The 18,662-nt window shown below is 48.4% G+C and overlaps 1 protein-coding gene across 3 annotated transcripts in view; it reads left to right on the forward strand.

Moving 5' to 3' along the window:
- Nucleotides 1–12,448, forward strand: part of Vn (membrane-bound neuregulin protein vein) — a 176,824-nt gene extending 164,376 nt beyond the window's left edge. For 2 of the 3 annotated variants that reach the window (XM_076390424.1, XM_076390426.1), the window contains 2 exons: nucleotides 11,885–11,959; nucleotides 12,259–12,448. In XM_076390424.1, coding sequence (XP_076246539.1) covers nucleotides 11,885–11,937 — 53 coding nt within the window. In that variant the 3' untranslated portion in view covers nucleotides 11,938–11,959; nucleotides 12,259–12,448. Of the gene's footprint in view, nucleotides 1–11,884; nucleotides 11,960–12,258 lie in introns of those variants that run through there. The other variant, XR_013003097.1, reaches the window with a different exon arrangement.
- The last annotated feature ends 6,214 nt before the right edge of the window (nucleotides 12,449–18,662 follow it).

The raw sequence follows: 18,662 nt of genomic DNA on the forward strand, positions 1-18,662 counted from the left end.
GTGTCTCTTCGCAAGTGGAACGATGCATTCCGAGCGGGTCCGTCGTAAAAACGAGCAACTCTATAAAACTCCAAGTAGCAGCGCGTCGATCCTCGTAACCGCTTCTCTTAATCGAAGTTGGTGCCTCGAACGCTGCTTCTCGTCGGATCGAGGCTCACCGAGACGGTATCTAGACACGAGTTTATCGAGAACCTGGAAAATCGCAAGTGTTCGGCGGGGTCCCGGCCAATATGGAAATTCGCGTTTCCCGGCTGTGATGCCAACTGAAAAGTTTCCTCGTGGTCGCCAGCGGAGCTCAGCCAACCTGTTACTCCCGCGGAAATTCGTTTAAAACTGTGATAATTCATGGATAAGTTGGCCGGGCCAACCAACGATAAATTAATGTACAACACCGACCTGGCAGCCGTTCCAAAATAGAAACGATTTACTGGGATTACCCTTCGTGAAATATAATTGAGCCAGGTCGGTGGTCGCGGTTTAAATTTCAGCCGAAGTTAAGAATCTTTCAGTAAGGAAATAATCTTCTTAATTTAATCAATTTTCGAGGCAAACTCGATCAAGTCGAAAAGTTTCACTCTAGAAACGGAGTTCACGGAGTCACATTTGTCCGACAATGAAAATATCGCAGAAACGGCGGACGAAAATTACACCCTGTCCTGGTGCACTCGCTAGCACAGCGCCTGACGAAGTTGCATGGATATCGGGCGAGAAAAATTCGCGGAAAATTTGTCCTTGGCGCGAGGAAATGCCCCCGTCGCGAAAATCAGCCCCGTGGTGAATCGGCCGCGGTTGGCTTTTATTTTCGCGCGCGATTTTTATCGTCCGCTTTATTTCCGGCCGACACTTATTTTTCTCGCGTTTTCCCGGGCCCCTCGCGATGTCGATTTCCCTGAAAAACGTGGTCGCATCCGCCGAGCGAAATAAAACGCACTGACGCCATACGCCGAGCCGTATTAAACCTGTCTCATGCATGTACCGAAAGAGAAATTGCTCCTTACGCGACCGCTGCCCTCGCCCGGAAATTCATTCGCCTTTCGACCCTGTACATTTCCCCGTTTTCATCGGTTTTTCCGCGAATAAAGGACGTGGTACAGGAGCCACTGCGAGCCCTGCACAATACGAGCAAAATTTCCCTCGACAAGCTGTTGTACAAAATGTTGCAAAACCAACGACGTGATTAATCGCGACGCTAATTATCGGTAAGGAATCCATCACGCGGCCCGCGGGGGAAATAATGAACCCGTAAATTCGAGAAAAGCCAAGGCAACAGGGAAAATGGAAGACGAGAAAGAGCGATCGTTAATTATCGCCCAGAGGTTACCGTTTTTCCGCCTGTTGCAAACTATATCAGCGTCGAGTTGCGGAAACCTGAGATTTAAGGGCTTCTATAGATGAGGGAAGAACTTTATTTACGCGGGGGTTGAGCTGCAGCCAAATTTCAGGCGTCAACGTCTGCCTTTTCCCGAGGGATGTCCGCGTTGACGTGCTGTCATAGCTAGAAACCTCGAAACCCGAGTACGTGATTTCGAGCCTTGGTGTCCAGCGAGCGCGATCACGTTCCGACGCGTGAACGTGCTCTTGGTCCTTGGCCGCGTCTAATTGGAGATCTTTGGAGGTCTGCAAACGAGGTGGTCAACGTCGAAGAGCGCCGATATCGACTTCACGCCGTCAGGCAAAGGAGTTTGTTACGAGGGTTAGTCCAAGAACGGAACGAGGGAAAATCCAGTTACTCCCTCCGCAAACTCGGATCCGACCCAAACAATCTGTACAACTTCTGCGGCACGTGGGGTCCAAATAAAGAGCGACCAATGCGCAATCTTGGTCTTGGAATCCTCGAGATAGCTGGGATCGATTTGTCGCGCGGAGATTACGTTTTAAAATCCAGAGGCAGAGACAACGCTGGGTCCAGCCGAGGAAAAACTGTCCTCGATAAAAACGACGATCGTACAATACGGCCAGCCTGTCGAGCAACGACAGAAAGATTGTGGAAAGCTCGTTCTGTCCGGAGGAAACGAAGTTCGGCTTTATTGAAGAAACAGCGGGAGATCCTGGTCGACACAATGTTTGGTCAAAGCGGCAGCTCCTCTTTAAATTGGATTTCAAATATTCTAGGCAATATTCCGTCGTCATAACACGCTGGTACACGCAGAATCGAAACCGCCCTCGTTAGTTTCTATCGCCCAGCCAATAACTATAATTTCTTCTCTAATTAAAGGGAAGTAGCGAGGAGTTGTTTTTTCAAAACCACAGGAGAAATTAGACAAGGATTCGCCAGCATGAATTGACGATCGGATGACGTGAATGATCGCGTAACCTCCCAGACTCCCACTGCGTTTGCGCGCCCATTAGCCTAACCATGTGCACTGGAATCAGGGGAAACTACTAGATAGCTAGCATAAATAGGCCGCTGGTCGACTAATCAATCGCCTCGAATCACAGGGAATTTTCAATGCACGTCCTCATCGTGTATCCGTGAACTGACATAGAAAAGGGAGCGGAGGACAGACAGAGGAAGAGGGCAAACTGCAAGGGGGTGACTGCATTGTTACAGTAAATCGGTAAAAGGGAATTGATTGCTCCCCTCGTTGGCCCTGTCGCTCTTCCGCATCCCCCCGAGGCCCTTGCCCGATAATCGAAATTTAACGGTGTCCGTCAGCCGACGAACGACGATCGAGGGTGTCGAGGAACGTGCGTGCAGGACCGCACGCTTTGGACGACTCATCAACTACAGCCAGCGACAAAAGAAATCAGGAAACGATGGGAACGATTTTCCTTGTTAATAGAGGCAGCGAAAAAACTGGAAACTGAAATATTCCTGATTAATATTCCGTCACGGATATAATAGAAAGCTCCTCGAATTACTCCCTTTTTCCAGGGGCTCGAGTTTCCTCGACGCTAACACGAGCCAAAACTCTCCCGACGTAGGGAACGCCCCAGCCGAGCTCTGTTTCGAAGCAGGCACGGAGCATCAAACTGTGTCGCGGTTGGTCTATCCCTGGAAATTTCGTGGAGGGAAAACAAAGCTCCCTATTTAGGTATGATTTAATTAACGGGCCAAGCCGGCGCCGCACAATAGCGGATGCGTGTGCATAGGCGTGCTTCCTGGCCCATCGTTCATCTCCCGCGTAGGATTAATTCTCGGCCGACAATCGGCCACCCCTTCCTCGGGGAGGTCGAGGACAGGAAAGTCACCAGGGGCGAGCTGAAAGAGAAAAGTGATCGGTGCTCGTCCCTGAGGCTCTTCATTAACGCCTTAATTATAGGCGACTTCGAACGATCGTATCCGAAACGAGACACGGATGCACATCTCGACACCGTGTCCCTCTCATTAGTCTTGTCGCATTAACCGCGCGCACGAAACCCACCCTCTCGTTGCCCCTTTCCAGTTTGCACTGTGTTCTCTGTCGAATTAGGTCCGCGCGCGACTCTGCTCGTACGAACACCCGAAATTCAACGCCTGTTCCTGATAACTAACCAAGAATCTTTCGGGTTTTTCACTGGGGCTTTGTTCTCTGGATTCGAGGACTACTGGAAATACTATTGGAAGCTGAGGAATTTTTAAATAAATGCTCAGGAATAAATCTGTAGGCAGATAGCAAAATCTAATATGCCACTTTGCGACTCATTTTAGTAGATACTGTGGGTTTATTTAACTTTAAAATCGCTCTACTGAAAGATTAAAAAATCATGACAAATCAGGATTTGTCATCTGACTATAGAAATAATAATGGAAACACTTTTTACGATCGAAACACGCTGTTCAAACGCCCGCGACCAAGTGTCTGTCCGTAGACTGGCATTTTCTACTTAAACGCTCGAGAGAACGTAAACGCGTGGACATAAACGTAAAGAGGGAACTCAAGGATTCGTACGTTTGCAAACATACGAGCAGGCAACGCTGGTTCGCGATGGTTTCGTCGAAAAATTTGCAACGATGCTGTCAGAGCCTCGCGACTCGCTGAAATTCAATTACACGCGCTGACATTATACGCAACGGCGATCGCTAAGAGTTAATTCCGCATCAGAAGTGGAACTTGCCTGGTGCCGTTTCAAAACTCGAGCTCCCTCGAAGTTTGTTCGTGAACTGTAACGCCACGCTTTGTTATTCGTACCACCAGCTCTATTTGCATTAACACTGTCGACGCGAGAACGACAGCTACTCAGCTTCTCTATCAGCTAACGATGCTTTGATAGTAAGCGCCAAGGGAAGAGCAACTTACGGGGGCACTCTCGCTCGAACAAATTGAAATTAAAACGATTTCAGCGAATGAAATCGAGCTCCCTGTCGAACCGAGCGACAACGAGACCTCATTTCCGCGCGGCAAATAATTCGTTCACTGGAAACGATCCACGTGATCCAATGGCGTGATGCACCGACATATAATCTGTCAGACGATCGAACGCGAGCTGTCTGCGGTCGATCCAGCCAGCAGATAAAAAGAGGAAGCGTGCAGGGGTCGTTAAAGGCATCACGCTCGAAAAATCTCCCGCGATTTGCGTCGGTATCGAACTTGTTCAGAAGCACGGTTGCGAATTCTTGTTACTAGAGATGCCACATGAAGTCCCTCCTAGGGTATAGCAGGGAAAATTCGAAAGTTAGAAAAAAAGTGAGTGTCCTATTGGTATAGGTCTAGGCTCTAGATAAAAGCGAGACTTTAGCAACATAATATATTATACACGTAATGGTTCTATTGTAGTAGAACCTTATTTCTTCCTTCCTAATTTTCCCTACCATTTTCAAGAAGGGAATTCGTGCAGCAACCCTGCTTGTCACCAATACCCAATGAGATCATAAAAATTCAGCGGCTAGACTGTCAGAAAAGGACACGAACCGACTATTTATTTGAACACCAGCTACGACGACACGCGGGCTCAGCGGCGATTCGAAATTTGAAAAATTCTCCAGTCGATAGAAATTTCCCGCTCGATGGAACTCGCCTGCTGCCAGCGTGTACGATGCATCGCGATACCTCGACTCGCCCTACACTGCCAATAATTCATCCGAATCCGATCGATGCTTCCAACAAACGCTCTCGGAGTAGTACAACTGACAATAACTGGATCGCTTTACTAGAAACAGGGATTTTAATATCGGGGTTTCGCAGAACGGACAAATATTTTGTTCGACAAAGCAAACGCCCCCGGCCTTGATGCGATATATTTCTGGGGAAAAGCCATATTGCGACGATTCGCCTAAAACAGTGCTTCCTCGATGGCTTAACGTTCTTTGTCAACAAATCTACAGCAAAGAGACAATTCTGAGTTCAGTACTGTTGGTTTCCTGTAATGCAACATTTACATTTGACAACTTTTGGTTTCGCGACCGAGTCGATTAATCTAAAGTTGATCAAAATTGTAGTTTCAATTTGATTGAAACTGGGTTTCCACGGACAACTTTAATCAACGTTAGATTAAATAACTTGGTTATCTGATCAAGAGTCGCCTAGCGTAAACGTGGTAGAAATAATTCTAGAATATAGTGAATGTAGGTAGGACGAGGAATCACTGTGCCTCGAAAACGCTCTGTCATAGTTCACAGACAGATTCCACGACTCTATGGGACAGCTGCGTGGGAAACAGGTGCTCGCTGGTGAAAATATGATTATCCGGGAAGAAGGCGCGGAAGGACGGCGAAAAATGGTTCTTTTAAAGATAGAGGGACCTTGAAGAGTCCGTGAACGGCTCTTATTTCCAGTCTGTCGCGCGTGCTATCGAGAGAGGCCCTATTAATAGCGAGGAGATCGAGCGACGAAAGGAGAATGGTTCGACGACTCCGTCGCCAGACTGAAAATCATTCTCCACAAACCTGGCCGCAATTTTTCAGAACCTGGAAACAACCTCTTACCATCGAAATCGTTATCAAGCGATTACAACTCTCGTTCAAAAAGGGAGCGCAAATTCAATGGAAAAAACGATATGCAAATAAGGCGCACTGTTCAAGGTACGCTGGCATACAAACAATGGGATTTATCGAAAAGTTCGATACAATAAATATTTGCGAGTTTGAATAACGAGAGTCGGTGGAAAGCTCGCAGGGGATCGCGAAAAATGATAAATGAAAATTGTAAAACTGTCTGAGCATTTCGCTGGCAACTAGAGGAACACGATAGCCGAAATAATTGAGAAGACACTTGACGACGCCACTCTGCGTATCGATCCATCGATCCCCAGGAACTCGGTCTTCCAATCAATTTTCCTCGTCAAAAAAAACAAAAAAAAAGAAAAAAATAAAAAACGAGGAAAAATCAGCGAGAACAGCAGCATCGGTGACAGAAGATTGGCGGCAGGCGTTTTGCGCGAGTGCAGGCATCACGTGCAAGCCGTGAAATTATGCCGCGCGGTCGACGCACGTCGGCCGTGACGACGCGGACGTTCGCATAATCGAACGGCGGAGAGGACTGCAGTGGGTAGCGCGGCGTAAAGCGAGCCCAGTTGGAATGCAAATCTTGGGCCGTTTTGCATTTCGTCATCCGCTGGGATCAGTGCGAGGGTCCGTCACGCGGCGCGATCGCATCGACTGGCCGCCGCGGCGCCCTTTTGTTCGCCGACGCATCGATAAGACCTCTCCCTTCCACGAAACGAGAGGGGAGGCCGCGAAACAACGAATCCAGCAGAAAGGGGGACAACACGGGGGGGAGGGTGGAGACCGTTAAAGCGCAATTACGCGCGCAGAACGGTGAAAAAGGGAGCAACAAGTACCCGACGAGGGGGAAAAAAATATCGCCGCGCGACGTGTCGTTGCGAAAAACGCGACGCTGTCGAGGGGGTGGGTGGCCAGGGGCGTCGGTAATTGCACGCGGGAACAGGAGGCGGTGGCCACCCCCGAAACGAAATAATTCTGGGGACGCAAAACAAAGGGTTGAGGCCGGCAGAAAATCCGAAATACGAATAGGAAGTACCCGTTAACCCCGCGCGCACAATCGCGGCAAGCAAGGCAAATGGGATGTAAATCTTGGTTCGCTTTGCATTATGTCATTCCGCTGCGGAGGTGAAACGGTCGTAAAGCGTGGGCGGGAGCGGCGTAGCCGCAGGATTATGCGAGAGGGCGACGCTGGCCTCGGCGCCGGCTTTTACGAGCGACGTCCCCGCGTGAAAATCCGGCTGCAACCAGCCGGTTATGCGAGCATTCGACGACCAGCCGAAGCGTTACGAGGCTGGATCGTTCGCAGAGCCATCGCGATACGTCCGCGCCGCGACACTGTCGCGATCGAACAGCCTATCATCCCTTCTCAGGGCCGAATGCGAGCCTGTGGATCTGCTCATTCGATGAAAACCTTGAATCTCGGGAGCTTTGACGAATCTCTGACTATATGAAGATTGAGTATGCTGGGAGTTCGATCCTGGAATGGAGAGGAGGATAATATTCCTCTTTTCCGGGAAGATGATTTAAGGATATGGTTATAACTTACAGTGCGCAGTGTATGTGAAAGAGAAAACATACTAAACGAGTCCGACTTCCAGATAGCTGTCGAAATAAATACAGTTGTGGAATGTCTTCCTTGTTTCCAGCGTTCGTTCTATGGGTACCGGTTGAACGATAATAATTCCTTCGAATATGTAAGATCCAGGCTGGTTTTATATTTACTACGAGGCCATCGATTCGCGTTTTACGCGGCGTCGTTCCCCTCGAAATACGCGAATAGATGGTTCCATCCGTGGCCTCGATTCGATACCTCTAAGGCAGGAATAACGCGACTCGATTTTTCAGACGGTCGCGCGGCAGATCAACGGTTTCGAAATTCCAGCAACCGCGGCCAGAATGTCGCGCGTCGAATTGTCCCGATAAATTCTTCCGCGAGACTCTCGACGAGCTCTAACGGCGGGCTTAAGCTCGACCAGATCGCTAAAGAACGTATTTTATATTTATCGTCGCGCAGTAACGTCGATTCCCGTTTTATACATAGGATCGTTTCTAGGGAATACGATCGGTATCTCCCGCAGCTTCATCTCGATAACGCCATTGCGCGCACGAAACGAGACAATCTTGGCCTCGATCCTCCATACGCTTGCATCGTTGCTACAAAGCGGCTTGATGTTCCTTAATTCATGGCGGATAAGTCCACGCTGAGACGAACAAATTTCCTAAACATTGTCCGCAGACAATGTCGGTAAACGGGACACGAGAAAACTACCGTGTATTTATACACGTATTTATACACCCACGTCAGAATAAAGAGGGAGTTTAGAGGAAGATTACAGCACCGAGAATCTCCGTCTAAGGAGCTTTATTTTCCCATATACGTACTAAAATTAATTTCTGAAAATACTTGAGAAAAAAATTAATAGTGTTATATCTTCTCAAAAAAGTAGGAGATATTTTACTAATTGTGAGTATAGTCTCACCATTCACCCTCATTTTTTATGTTAGGAATGTTGCCCAGTCTCTGACTTCAGAAAACCTTAATTCGATCCTGTCTGAGCCATGTTTCTATTTATGTTCGAACCTAAGATAAGATGTAGCGCGACAGTTTGAACCCTTTGGCGATAGTTTAAAAAAAAAGTACTTAGCAAAGATAGAAGCTAGTCCATTATGCGACCACTTGTGCACGATTTCGAACAAATTGTGCACCTCACTTAGCAAAATCGTCAAAGGGTGGTGACGACAATGCGCGCACCGGTTCGGATATAGAGAACAAGGGACGATGATGGATCCGGTCCGCGGAACAAAAGGAACGAATTAACACGCGGCAGCGCGATGGAAGGTCAGTAAATTAAAATGTATGAAGAGAGGGCACGTCGACGGTGAGCGGGGCGATGAAACAACGATAACTCGGTGATTACGACGCCTGATTTCCCGCCTATTACAGGCGTCGACCAAACCAAACGATTAAATCGAAATTAATACGACCGAGGGCCAAGTTCGATTACACATAAAGGCATTTTCGCGGCTGATTGGAAAATTTTCATTCCATCGACCCGTGGCGTGTTATAAAATATAGAGGCTTTTTCACCCCCTTTACACGGTCCATCCACTGGAAAATTCATCCCCCTGGGACGCTTTAGTATCGTGAAATCAGAAATGCTCCAAAGCTGTACTACATACCTTCTATTCACCAGGGTCATATAATGTCTGATGAAAGAATTAACCAAATGATTCCACGATCACTGCACTGTAACTACACTGCACGCTTCAACATCTAGTGAACGAATAGCCTCGGTGGATCCAAGAACCATCGGTCTGTTTTATTATCACCAGGCTCTATCATAAAACTATTAACGAGCCCGAGCCCTAACCTACCCCCAGTTATATCCATCATCTCACGCTCGACCATAGTTTTACCCTTTTCGACGTCACTCATTTTCTCCCGGGAAATTTGGAAATTTGTTCCACCAGACAAGAGCAGGAGGGGTAGCTTGGCACTTGTGCACCGTGTTAACGCGCTGTTGGCCGACATTAACAGGGCTGCCTTCGACAGTATCGACAAGGGAAGCTGACTTAACATTAAGCCAAGTTGAACCAAAGCTAATCTAAAGCCAGCGAGATTCACGGACACCGACAGCGATACTTTGCCCGAGTAACCTCTGTTATCCGGCTCGTCGCTTCAATTGTTAATCGACCTTTCGCGGAGGGCGTAGCTCGACCTTCGGGCCCGTAGCCACGAACCGCATCCCATCGCCTAACCAGCATAGTCGGGTATAGCGCCGCAAGCACGATCTGGAGAGCGCTTTATGGCTTTCATTAAAGCTCACGGAGCTGGTATAAGGACATATGTCCCCAGGGGAATGGCACACGAATATAAGGAGGCTGGGTATACGAGGCGGTCGCAGGATTTCTCGTTCCCCGCCACTGAACGTACGCAATGTTTACACGAACGAGCAACCGAGCTGTTCCGACGTTTCCACCGACAATGAATCCGCCTTATGACCCTGCCCGACTCATTAAACTATAACAACCAGGACACTCGGTGAACCGAGTTTGACCATACGGACGTCAATCAGAAGTTGTACGATTGTTGATAATTCAGGGGTTCATTCGAGGCATCAGGTTCGCTGCTTTTACTACCAGAGGTGGAAAGATTAACTCCAAATGGGTTTGAGGATCGCTCGGTGTGAGGCAGACGAGGGCGGCGCCAAGAAAAACGAAACACTTGGATGGGAGAAGAATGGGAAGGAGCTGCGAGGTCCCTGAAGGAACACGAACCGTGAAAGCCAACGAAACGATCTAAACGAGGTTTGCGGCGGTACTATTCTATCGCGTCCGTCTCGAAGAGGCCCTTTCAAGCTCGTCCAAGATACAGGGCAGCTGTTCAAGGAAGACGAGGGGTTGGGGGCGAGATCGCGAGGCAACGAAGCACGATCAACGTACGTGCCGCGAAGTACAATCCGAAAATTGACCCTTCGAACTCTTCGAGCAGTCGACGTGGCATCGACGGAGCCATGGACGAACACATCTGAGAGGAAGACGCGTCTGGCTGCCTCGATGCTCGGGTCAACAGTAATGCGATAGAATTACGTAGCCGCCACAGGTATACACCTTGGCTACCCCATTATATCACTCTGGAACCCTTTGGGAAATTGTCTATAGCGCGACGCCAGGCCTCGATCAGCCGTGAAATGTAGTCTGATACGCATTACCGTGGCTATCGTCCCGTTATACACTTGGGTGTCGCGACACAGGCGATGGACCACTATCCAACGCCCGCAAGCCCAAATCTGAATCTTGGGGATCCAGGAGTTTAGCGCCCGCGCCGCGTAATTTTTGGTTAATTGAAATCGCTTAATCCGCCAAGTGGACTGCGTCTAATCCGCCAGTGTGCCCATGCATGCTTAACTCTCGACGCAAAGCCACTGCACTAATAGATTGTAGGATATAAATTCTAGGATCCAAGTTTACAGCGCCCACAAGTGGGTCGCTCTGTGAAAAATAATTCTCATTGTCTGTGGGGAAGAGACTTGTAAATTTTAACGAGGATTCTGACAACAGTGCGCGTCGTTAAAGCGATTCCTCCAGGCTTCGAAGGAATTTATGGCATTCGAGCTCCGGAAACAGACCGTTTAGCGACGATTCCCTGGTCAAGTTTCCGTCGTTATAATGTCGCTTGTAATCGGCCAGGAGGTGTTCACATTTCGGTCTCGAAACACTATCGATCGCCCACAGTTTCCATGGAGAATACTCGAGGCATACGTATGTACACTGTGCACTCAGCGACGTAAAAACAGGCGTCTTTAGGACATTAAAGTTGGAAGCTGGACGTTCTGTTTTCTCATCGCGAAAGTTTCGCCGACGAGACCGTCTACCCACGAAATCGTCCTCGAAGGAACTTTATCAGGGACGCGCCATCTTTCAGTGGACCCATATAATCGCGTTATACTGGCGTTAGGAGAGATAGGTGAAGCGGGAATGATTCACGAGCGACGGAAATAGAACTATGACCGTTTCTCGACCCCGTGGACTGGCTCTTGCTCCGCTCCCGAGGGTCGACCAACAGCCCTGAAGAGCCCGTAAGACGACCGCTGGTGTAGTACGAGGCCGAACCACCTCCAGCTTTCAAACAAGCACGCGCACTCTTTCCCACGCAAATTTGCGCGCGGTTCGCTAGATCGCAACGCTTCGGCGACTCTTTCGATTGATTTCGACTTCGACCAAAATGAGGTTTAAAGATATTGGAGCTTCTACTGCACGATGATCGTAAGTTGACATCTAATTGGTTGGATCCTTGTGTAGGGTCACACTAATTTTCGCTGTTGGCTGAATTGGTCGTAATTACTAATCTGTGCCTGTAGCGTCGCGTGTGGCTCTCTTGCAACTGTAACTCAACTTATGATCGTTGTACAGTAGAAGAGCCTAAATCGAACGAAGGATAAGTCGCTGAAGCTCCAGTTAAGGGGGTCTTTCTGTTTGAGAATTAATAGATTCGTGTTTCTCCCTTCACGCTAACCGAAGATATGGATAAGTTCTCTTCGTTCGCTGAGGACGTGACGCTCGCCCGCTTCTAGCGCATCTAGCGGCACTGTCAAGGTAAATTAACGATTAATCAATCTCTGATACCAGCGCAATTCTTGTTGTGTAGTTAACCAAGCGAGGATACCTCGTTTCTGGCTTCTTAATTAATACTATTAACTTTTGATTGAAACCCCGACGAATTGCCTGGATTGAGTTTGTAACGAAGTGAGAGGAATCCAAGACGCGACAGAATATTAAACGTCGCTCGCGAATTGATCGACGGAGTTATCGGGGCCATCTATCCAGGTAATTCGCGGGCACAGCAACGGAACAAAGACTAACCATCGATCTTCCTGACATTGTTGTGCTTGCAGCTTGCACATCGGGACATTCATCGTGTTTTGTTTTGTTGTAGCCTCACCCACATCCCTTCCCAATACCCGTTCAGGTTCCTATATACGCGTCCTCGTCTTCTCCGCTCTCCTCGGGCTCTCCACTTTTTCACGCGGCGTTTCCATTCCTCCACCCTCTCGAACGCTCGCGAGTCCTCCTTCGTCGCATCGACCCTCCATTCATCCCTCCTCAGACATCGTTCTCCACGTTTCTCCTGCGTTTCCCTCACCTTTTACCTCTTCTTCTTCTTCTTCTTCGTCGTTGCCTCGTTTCGAGCCCGCGACGAGCGCCTGGCTACGCCGTCGAACCTCAGAGGTAAGTGTCGCACGTCTTCGGCAATGTTTGATCTATCAAATGTTTGACCTGTCTCGAACTGGAGGAACCGTCGAGGTTTCCTAGCGTTCGCTAGACACTGTACTCTTTTCGTGAATTGTTGGTGAGGGTTTGAATGCGCTAGGAACTCGTATTTTTCACGGAAGCTATAATTTTTCGAGTCCTTTGACCAGCACTTTCATAAATTCCAAATCACCAGGTTGTCAGAAGCTAATTAGCACCTGGTAAAGTGCGCATTTCACCGCGAAATTCGGGTCTAGTTCTTCTAGCGGAGTAATTTCCAGATTAATAAACGCGGGAGTTGATGTAATATCCCCTGAGTCTCCCAGGAGTCCTTAGATAGCGGCGCATCATGGGAAAACGCGGAGGAATGGTCGTTTCGCGAGAGGAAATGCCCGTGAAAAAGGAGGAAAGGACGGAGAAACGTTAGGAAAAGAGTACCCTGGGATATGAGTTCCGCGATATCCGCAGCTCTGTACGAACTCGTTGCAACCTTTGCATCGTGGAAAAAATGGGCTGGAAGAGAAGGCAGCCGAAACGTGGCGCGCGAGAATGTATGTAAGCGAGGAACAGCTCGCAACGATCGCCAGAAAATGTGAACAAAATTCGAGTTCGTGTTCCTTTCTCGAGGGTGATCAACGATTAATTCAAAGGGCGAATTCGAACCTGGAAATTGCAATCGAGGAGCATTTCTCACTTCCCGGTTGCTAGCAATTAATGTCGATAAGTGTTATCGAGAGGATCTGTCCTCTCGACTATAACCATCGGGAGGGCAGGAAGATTTGCACGTGAGCGAGATACGCGCCTTTAACACTACTATAATGGACTTGCAAACTATTCGGCGTGCGGTAACCTGGCTAACTTACTATGGTTTCAAAGCCGATACTCGCCAACTATAGGACACTTGCGAGTTACAAGGGCCAAAGACGACGCCAGTGCAGACTACCGCGTATTACAGAAACCGTGTTAGCGAAACTCGTTAACCGTCCCATCGAAACTGCGTCGGTGCAAAGACACGCGAAAAATCGACGATGAAAATGATTCGATGCAACGGGCAAGGAAAATTCAAAGGCTCGTTTCACGCCTCCATTCTTTAACGATCGAAGTCAATTACGGGGACAATTTGCAACGACCGCTCGATGAGGGCGGGGCGAGATGAAAATTGAATTCCCCGCTTTATTTCACGCGTAAACGCGCACAGGGATTATTTTTTAATCGTCACAGGACGTGATCGCGTATTAATGGACGAGCTCAATAATTGGGCGAGAACTAGTCGACGAGCCTCTGAAATCGTTTCATCGTCAGTTGGGAGCAAGAACGAACCCCAGTGACTTTAACGATCATAGATAAACCTAATGGCTCGTGCTAATTAGAAGCAAAGACCATTATCGCCCTCCCGCTGGCAAAAACGAATTTGTAGGTCACATCTATTAGCGATTCACGCCTGTTTGCGCCCTGCCTATCGTGCGTTTCCAGATGAATGGGAAGCATCATAGAGATACTGACTAGCTTGCATAATGACTACTCCGTCCTTTCCTCCTCCTACTTCGCGGAAAATATTTTTAATCAAGGACCGAGTGTTATTCTTCGTTAAGGAGTTCCTCGAGGAGGAACCTCGAAATTCAAGGCTTTGAGGGTATTCCAGAGACTCGGTGAAACGGACTAATTGTTAGTCAGAGGCGCGGTAGAAGCATACGATCTGCACTGCGCGGGTTTAATCATTCGCTACTTAGTCCAGAGTTATCTCTCCGCTGACCGAACTTTCCTCCTACGACGTAGGTTCCCCGGGGAACTTGGCGACCCCGATGCCCCCAGATAAACTTAATGGATCCGGGCTAATTAGGCCGGAAAGTCCGGACGAATAGAGCCATCGGCCCAGCCACCTTTCGCGCGGCCCACGAATAATTCCTATGGCCACTTCCTGCTACAGGAGAGTCCCAGGAGATGACGCGATTCGCCGACCAACGTCATCCGAGCGCATCCTGCATCCTGGAGCGTCAACAGCTCGGCTGCCTCCACTAATCCGCTCGAACCCACGCCGAGGAGCGCGCATTTCCGCCTGAACGACGACCCATCAGACGCGAAAGCTACGTCCTCTCAACCAGCGTCAGTTTATCGTTTTCACCAGGTGAGAATTTCTCACGTGTCTCTGTTCTTAATTTTGTAATTCGAATACAGCAATTTTGTAGAGTCCACTAGATGAGGATTTTTTCTTAAGCCTCTGTTTTAAAAGTTATGATTTAAAATATCATAAAGTAGATTCGATGCGAGAGGCAAAAATTAGAACCCAGGAAATGGATAGGGAATTTCCATTTGTCGAGACAACGACAGAGTAAACTATCGCTGGCCCCGTCGATTCCATTAGCCAGCTCCAACGAGATCTCGTGCACCAGAAACGTTCTATTATACCGAACACTCGGCAGAAGCAGTCGCGTTAGGGTAAAGATGGATCTACTGGAAGCAGAGGGAGGAGCAGAGACAAATAGGCGGACAAAGGACGGGAAGAAAACGGAGGGGACGAAAATCCTTGGGAGCGATGCTTCATCCGAGGGAGAAGCTGAAGTAACAACTGCGTCCGAGCGACACCGCGGAAGGGAAGGAAGATCAGAGGAGAGACGTACATTTCTGATCTCGTCTTCCGTTTCGTTCGAGATGAGAAATTGCCAGGGAACTCGCCTGGGGTAAATGGATCAACCGGCGCCGACTAGCCCCTAGTTTCCTTTTAACCACTGAATATTTGATTGACCTCACAGACGCGACAGAATCGCCGTAAAACCGCTAATTTAGCCTCTAGCTTCATTTCTTTGAGCCTCTTGCTCCAAAGCCATTTCTACTCAGGGCAAAATAATACAAATAGGAACTGCCGAAGAAGACTCATTTTAATCGATCGAAACATCCCTTTTTCTGTTACAGGATATCGTCAGAAGTGGTTCAACGTGGTCCTAGAGCAAACACAGGAAAGCCAGGGAACAGAGGACCTCAAGGAACGAGGAGCCATGGACTGAAAACAGCGTGTTTTCACGGACGGGAAAAGGTCTAGCGGTTGAATTCGACGTTCGAAAACAACGAGAAAAAGCTCACCCCTTTTGCCCTCTTCTTTGCTCCCTCTCGCGACCTCTGTGGTCCACTAGAAACGTCGGGACACGGGATAAACTACGGTCAGCCAACCAGAGGAAAAATATCGCGGATGAATCAAATTTAATTCCTGGCTGTGTGTAAACAACATTTACAAGGGACGTTGTCGTATTTTCCTATGCGTTCCCTGCTTTAATTTTCTTCCCCTGGGATCGCCGATTCGCTTGACCATCCGTGCATCGAAAATTAAAACGTGACGACGATCGATTCTCTGCTTGTCGCGTCATCAGAAAAGAGGGGAAAGACTCCTGAGTCTCTATTTTTTGAGCTTCGGACGAGGAAGCTGGTGGGCGAAGAACAGGGCAGAAGGACAAGGGGGAGCGTGTCGTAAACCCTGCCTACGAGCACGTGCGGATCGTTACAACGCCACGTGGACGCGACAATTCCGTTTTACGGGATTGCGGAAAGAAGGATTCGTCCGGGACGAACTTGGATTTGTAACAAGATTTCCGAGATCAATGAGCCTGGCGAGTGACGTCTTCGAGCCGGTAGCGTGCTCAAAAAATTCCATTTTCCACCCCGAACGACCAGAGTTACGGACTCGTTCGAACGTAAGACCCTTTCGAATTAAACAATCAGGTAGAAAACCGTGAACGATAAACTGATCCAGAGAGAGCGACTGTCTCGAAGATCAGGCCAGGTGTTTGAAGTAAAGAATAGGATAGAGAAAGGACATTCCTCGGTTTACTAGCGAGAGAAGGGAGGAAGTGGAAGAGGGTTGGTCGAGGCGTGAATGCAGACGCGTCCAGGACACATTTGTATAAAGTATTCCTTATATCCCTTCGGAGCGGCGCGTGTGTCTAACCGATCGATCGGAGCGTCGAAGCTGAGCGTGTTGTTCGCTTTTCTTGAGGGGAAAGGACTGCAGGAATTGGCCGACAAAGTGGTTCGCGACTCTAACGGGGGTAGGTGCGTTATTACGCCGAGTCTGGAGAAATCGGGTGGCACTTTAATTAACGGAGCTCGCGGCAAGCATCGCCCGTAAGAATTGTTACGCCTCAACGCCGACCGAGTAATTACATTTTCGCCGTACCGCTGGCGGAATCGTAATATCGGCCTCGATTGGCCTGCTCGAAACGATCGTCGACGGGGAAGAAGGAAACGGAAGCGACGCCGGAAAACAACGATAATGAACGCGAGGGCGGGGAGTAAGTTGGGGCGAGTAACTCGTTAAGAAAGGGCCGACGATTTCTGGAAATCACGGAGAGACGAGGGAGGTGAAAGTTATCGGCGGGGAAAAAATTGAAACATTTTTCTTCTTGAAAAAGGTATCGGGAGAGACATGTCGCGTTCCCATCGATCGGTGAGCACGCAGGCGCCTACTTTTTACATCTTAGACGATACGAAACGATTACGTATAGATAGTAGCCGAACGAAGGGGCGAACCGAATGTCCCCAGCGTTTTCTCGGGCGAGAGAGGAGGAATTACTTCGCGCCACTCTAGAAACACACGTCACAGACTTTTCGAGAGGGAAATCGTGATAGCGTATGATGTCCGTGCAAGCTTACTAGTGCCGCCGTGCTTTTTCGTTACGAATTCATTTCGTCGCTCGTACCTATCGAACGATTTGTATGAAAGTCATCGTGAGTCATCGATGACTCGACGTTCCGTCTGGTGGAGCGTGACCCTGCTACGATAATTTGGTCTTTCAATAGCTAGCGATTACATGGGGCGCAATATCGCGAACTATATTAATAAGAAAAGGTATGAGAAAACTCGCATGAAACTCCTTAGCGTTTCTGCTAAAAGGGTGGAACAAGAAATGAAGAAATACGATCGGGGTGCGCCAGCCGAACGGAACGAGGAGTCTAGTCATAGCGAACAAAAGAGGAATGTATTTTATGATATTTTATGCATAAAACGATCGTAAATCGAATATAGCGATTAGTCCACGATAAACTTAAGTAGAGGTGTATAAATGACAAGTTCAGGTGCACAAGGTTGCACTATTTAAGGGGCTGAACCGAACGGTGTCGATTATTCGAGCAAACGACCGATGGCTGTACCAATGGTTGATCGAATAGCTAATTACGAATACAAGAGCATCGATTGTTGTTAACGTCAGCCTCGCAACGACTATCCTGTGCCAGGATCGAGGGGAGACTAAAGAATTCGTCGAACATCGATCGTCCTGTCACGGATATAAAAACTTAAGCGCTACTGTAATATATTGTATATTGTTTCGCGTTGTTTATTTTTCAATGTTTTTACTAGGGAACGCATTTTTACGATACTCAAAAGAATTACCGCGTAATGTTATAGCGACACACGACTCGTTCTGGTCCGCGGCGCTGTTACCTATTCATTTTGAAACGAATCGAGACAGAGTCGCGTGAGGAATCGAAACGCAGCGACGGCGGACCAGCTGGATCGGTGATGTTTATAAACTTCAACTGTATTTCCAGCAGCTTTTGCAGTGTGCAAACTAACCAGAGAAACTGATGCAAGTCTATAGAATGTAGGCGAGGTTTAAGAGCGTACAGCTTGCGCGTTGGAGATTGTTACGGACGTGCCGTCCGCCCTCGAAGCATTGGACGCGAACGGGAGCGTGAACTGTGCGAGAAGATTCATGGAAGCAAGCAAGCTTGCCTTGTTCTCGAAAGTTAAGTAACGTTAGTCTGAGAGAAAATGTGAGAAAGGGTGTGAGAGTGAGAGTGAGAGAGAGAGAGAGAGAGAAAGAGAGAAAGAGAGAGAGACAGACGGAGGGCCGACCGAACGATTCGTTTTGTACGATGCGTGACAGTGAACGATTACGTTCAACGATAGCCTAATAGAGAAACGAAGTGCACTATGGATCGTAAAGGCTAAATCTAGCAGCACGAAGTACGTTAACGAGTTCTAATAGCGAAATCGTCGTAAGGGAAAACGAACGCTGCAATTATTAACGAAGCATAAGCCGCTGTTGATGTTTCCTAA

The sequence above is a fragment of the Calliopsis andreniformis genome, unplaced genomic scaffold (genome assembly GCF_051401765.1).
Source record: "Calliopsis andreniformis isolate RMS-2024a unplaced genomic scaffold, iyCalAndr_principal scaffold0022, whole genome shotgun sequence".
Taxonomy (NCBI): domain Eukaryota; kingdom Metazoa; phylum Arthropoda; class Insecta; order Hymenoptera; family Andrenidae; genus Calliopsis; species Calliopsis andreniformis.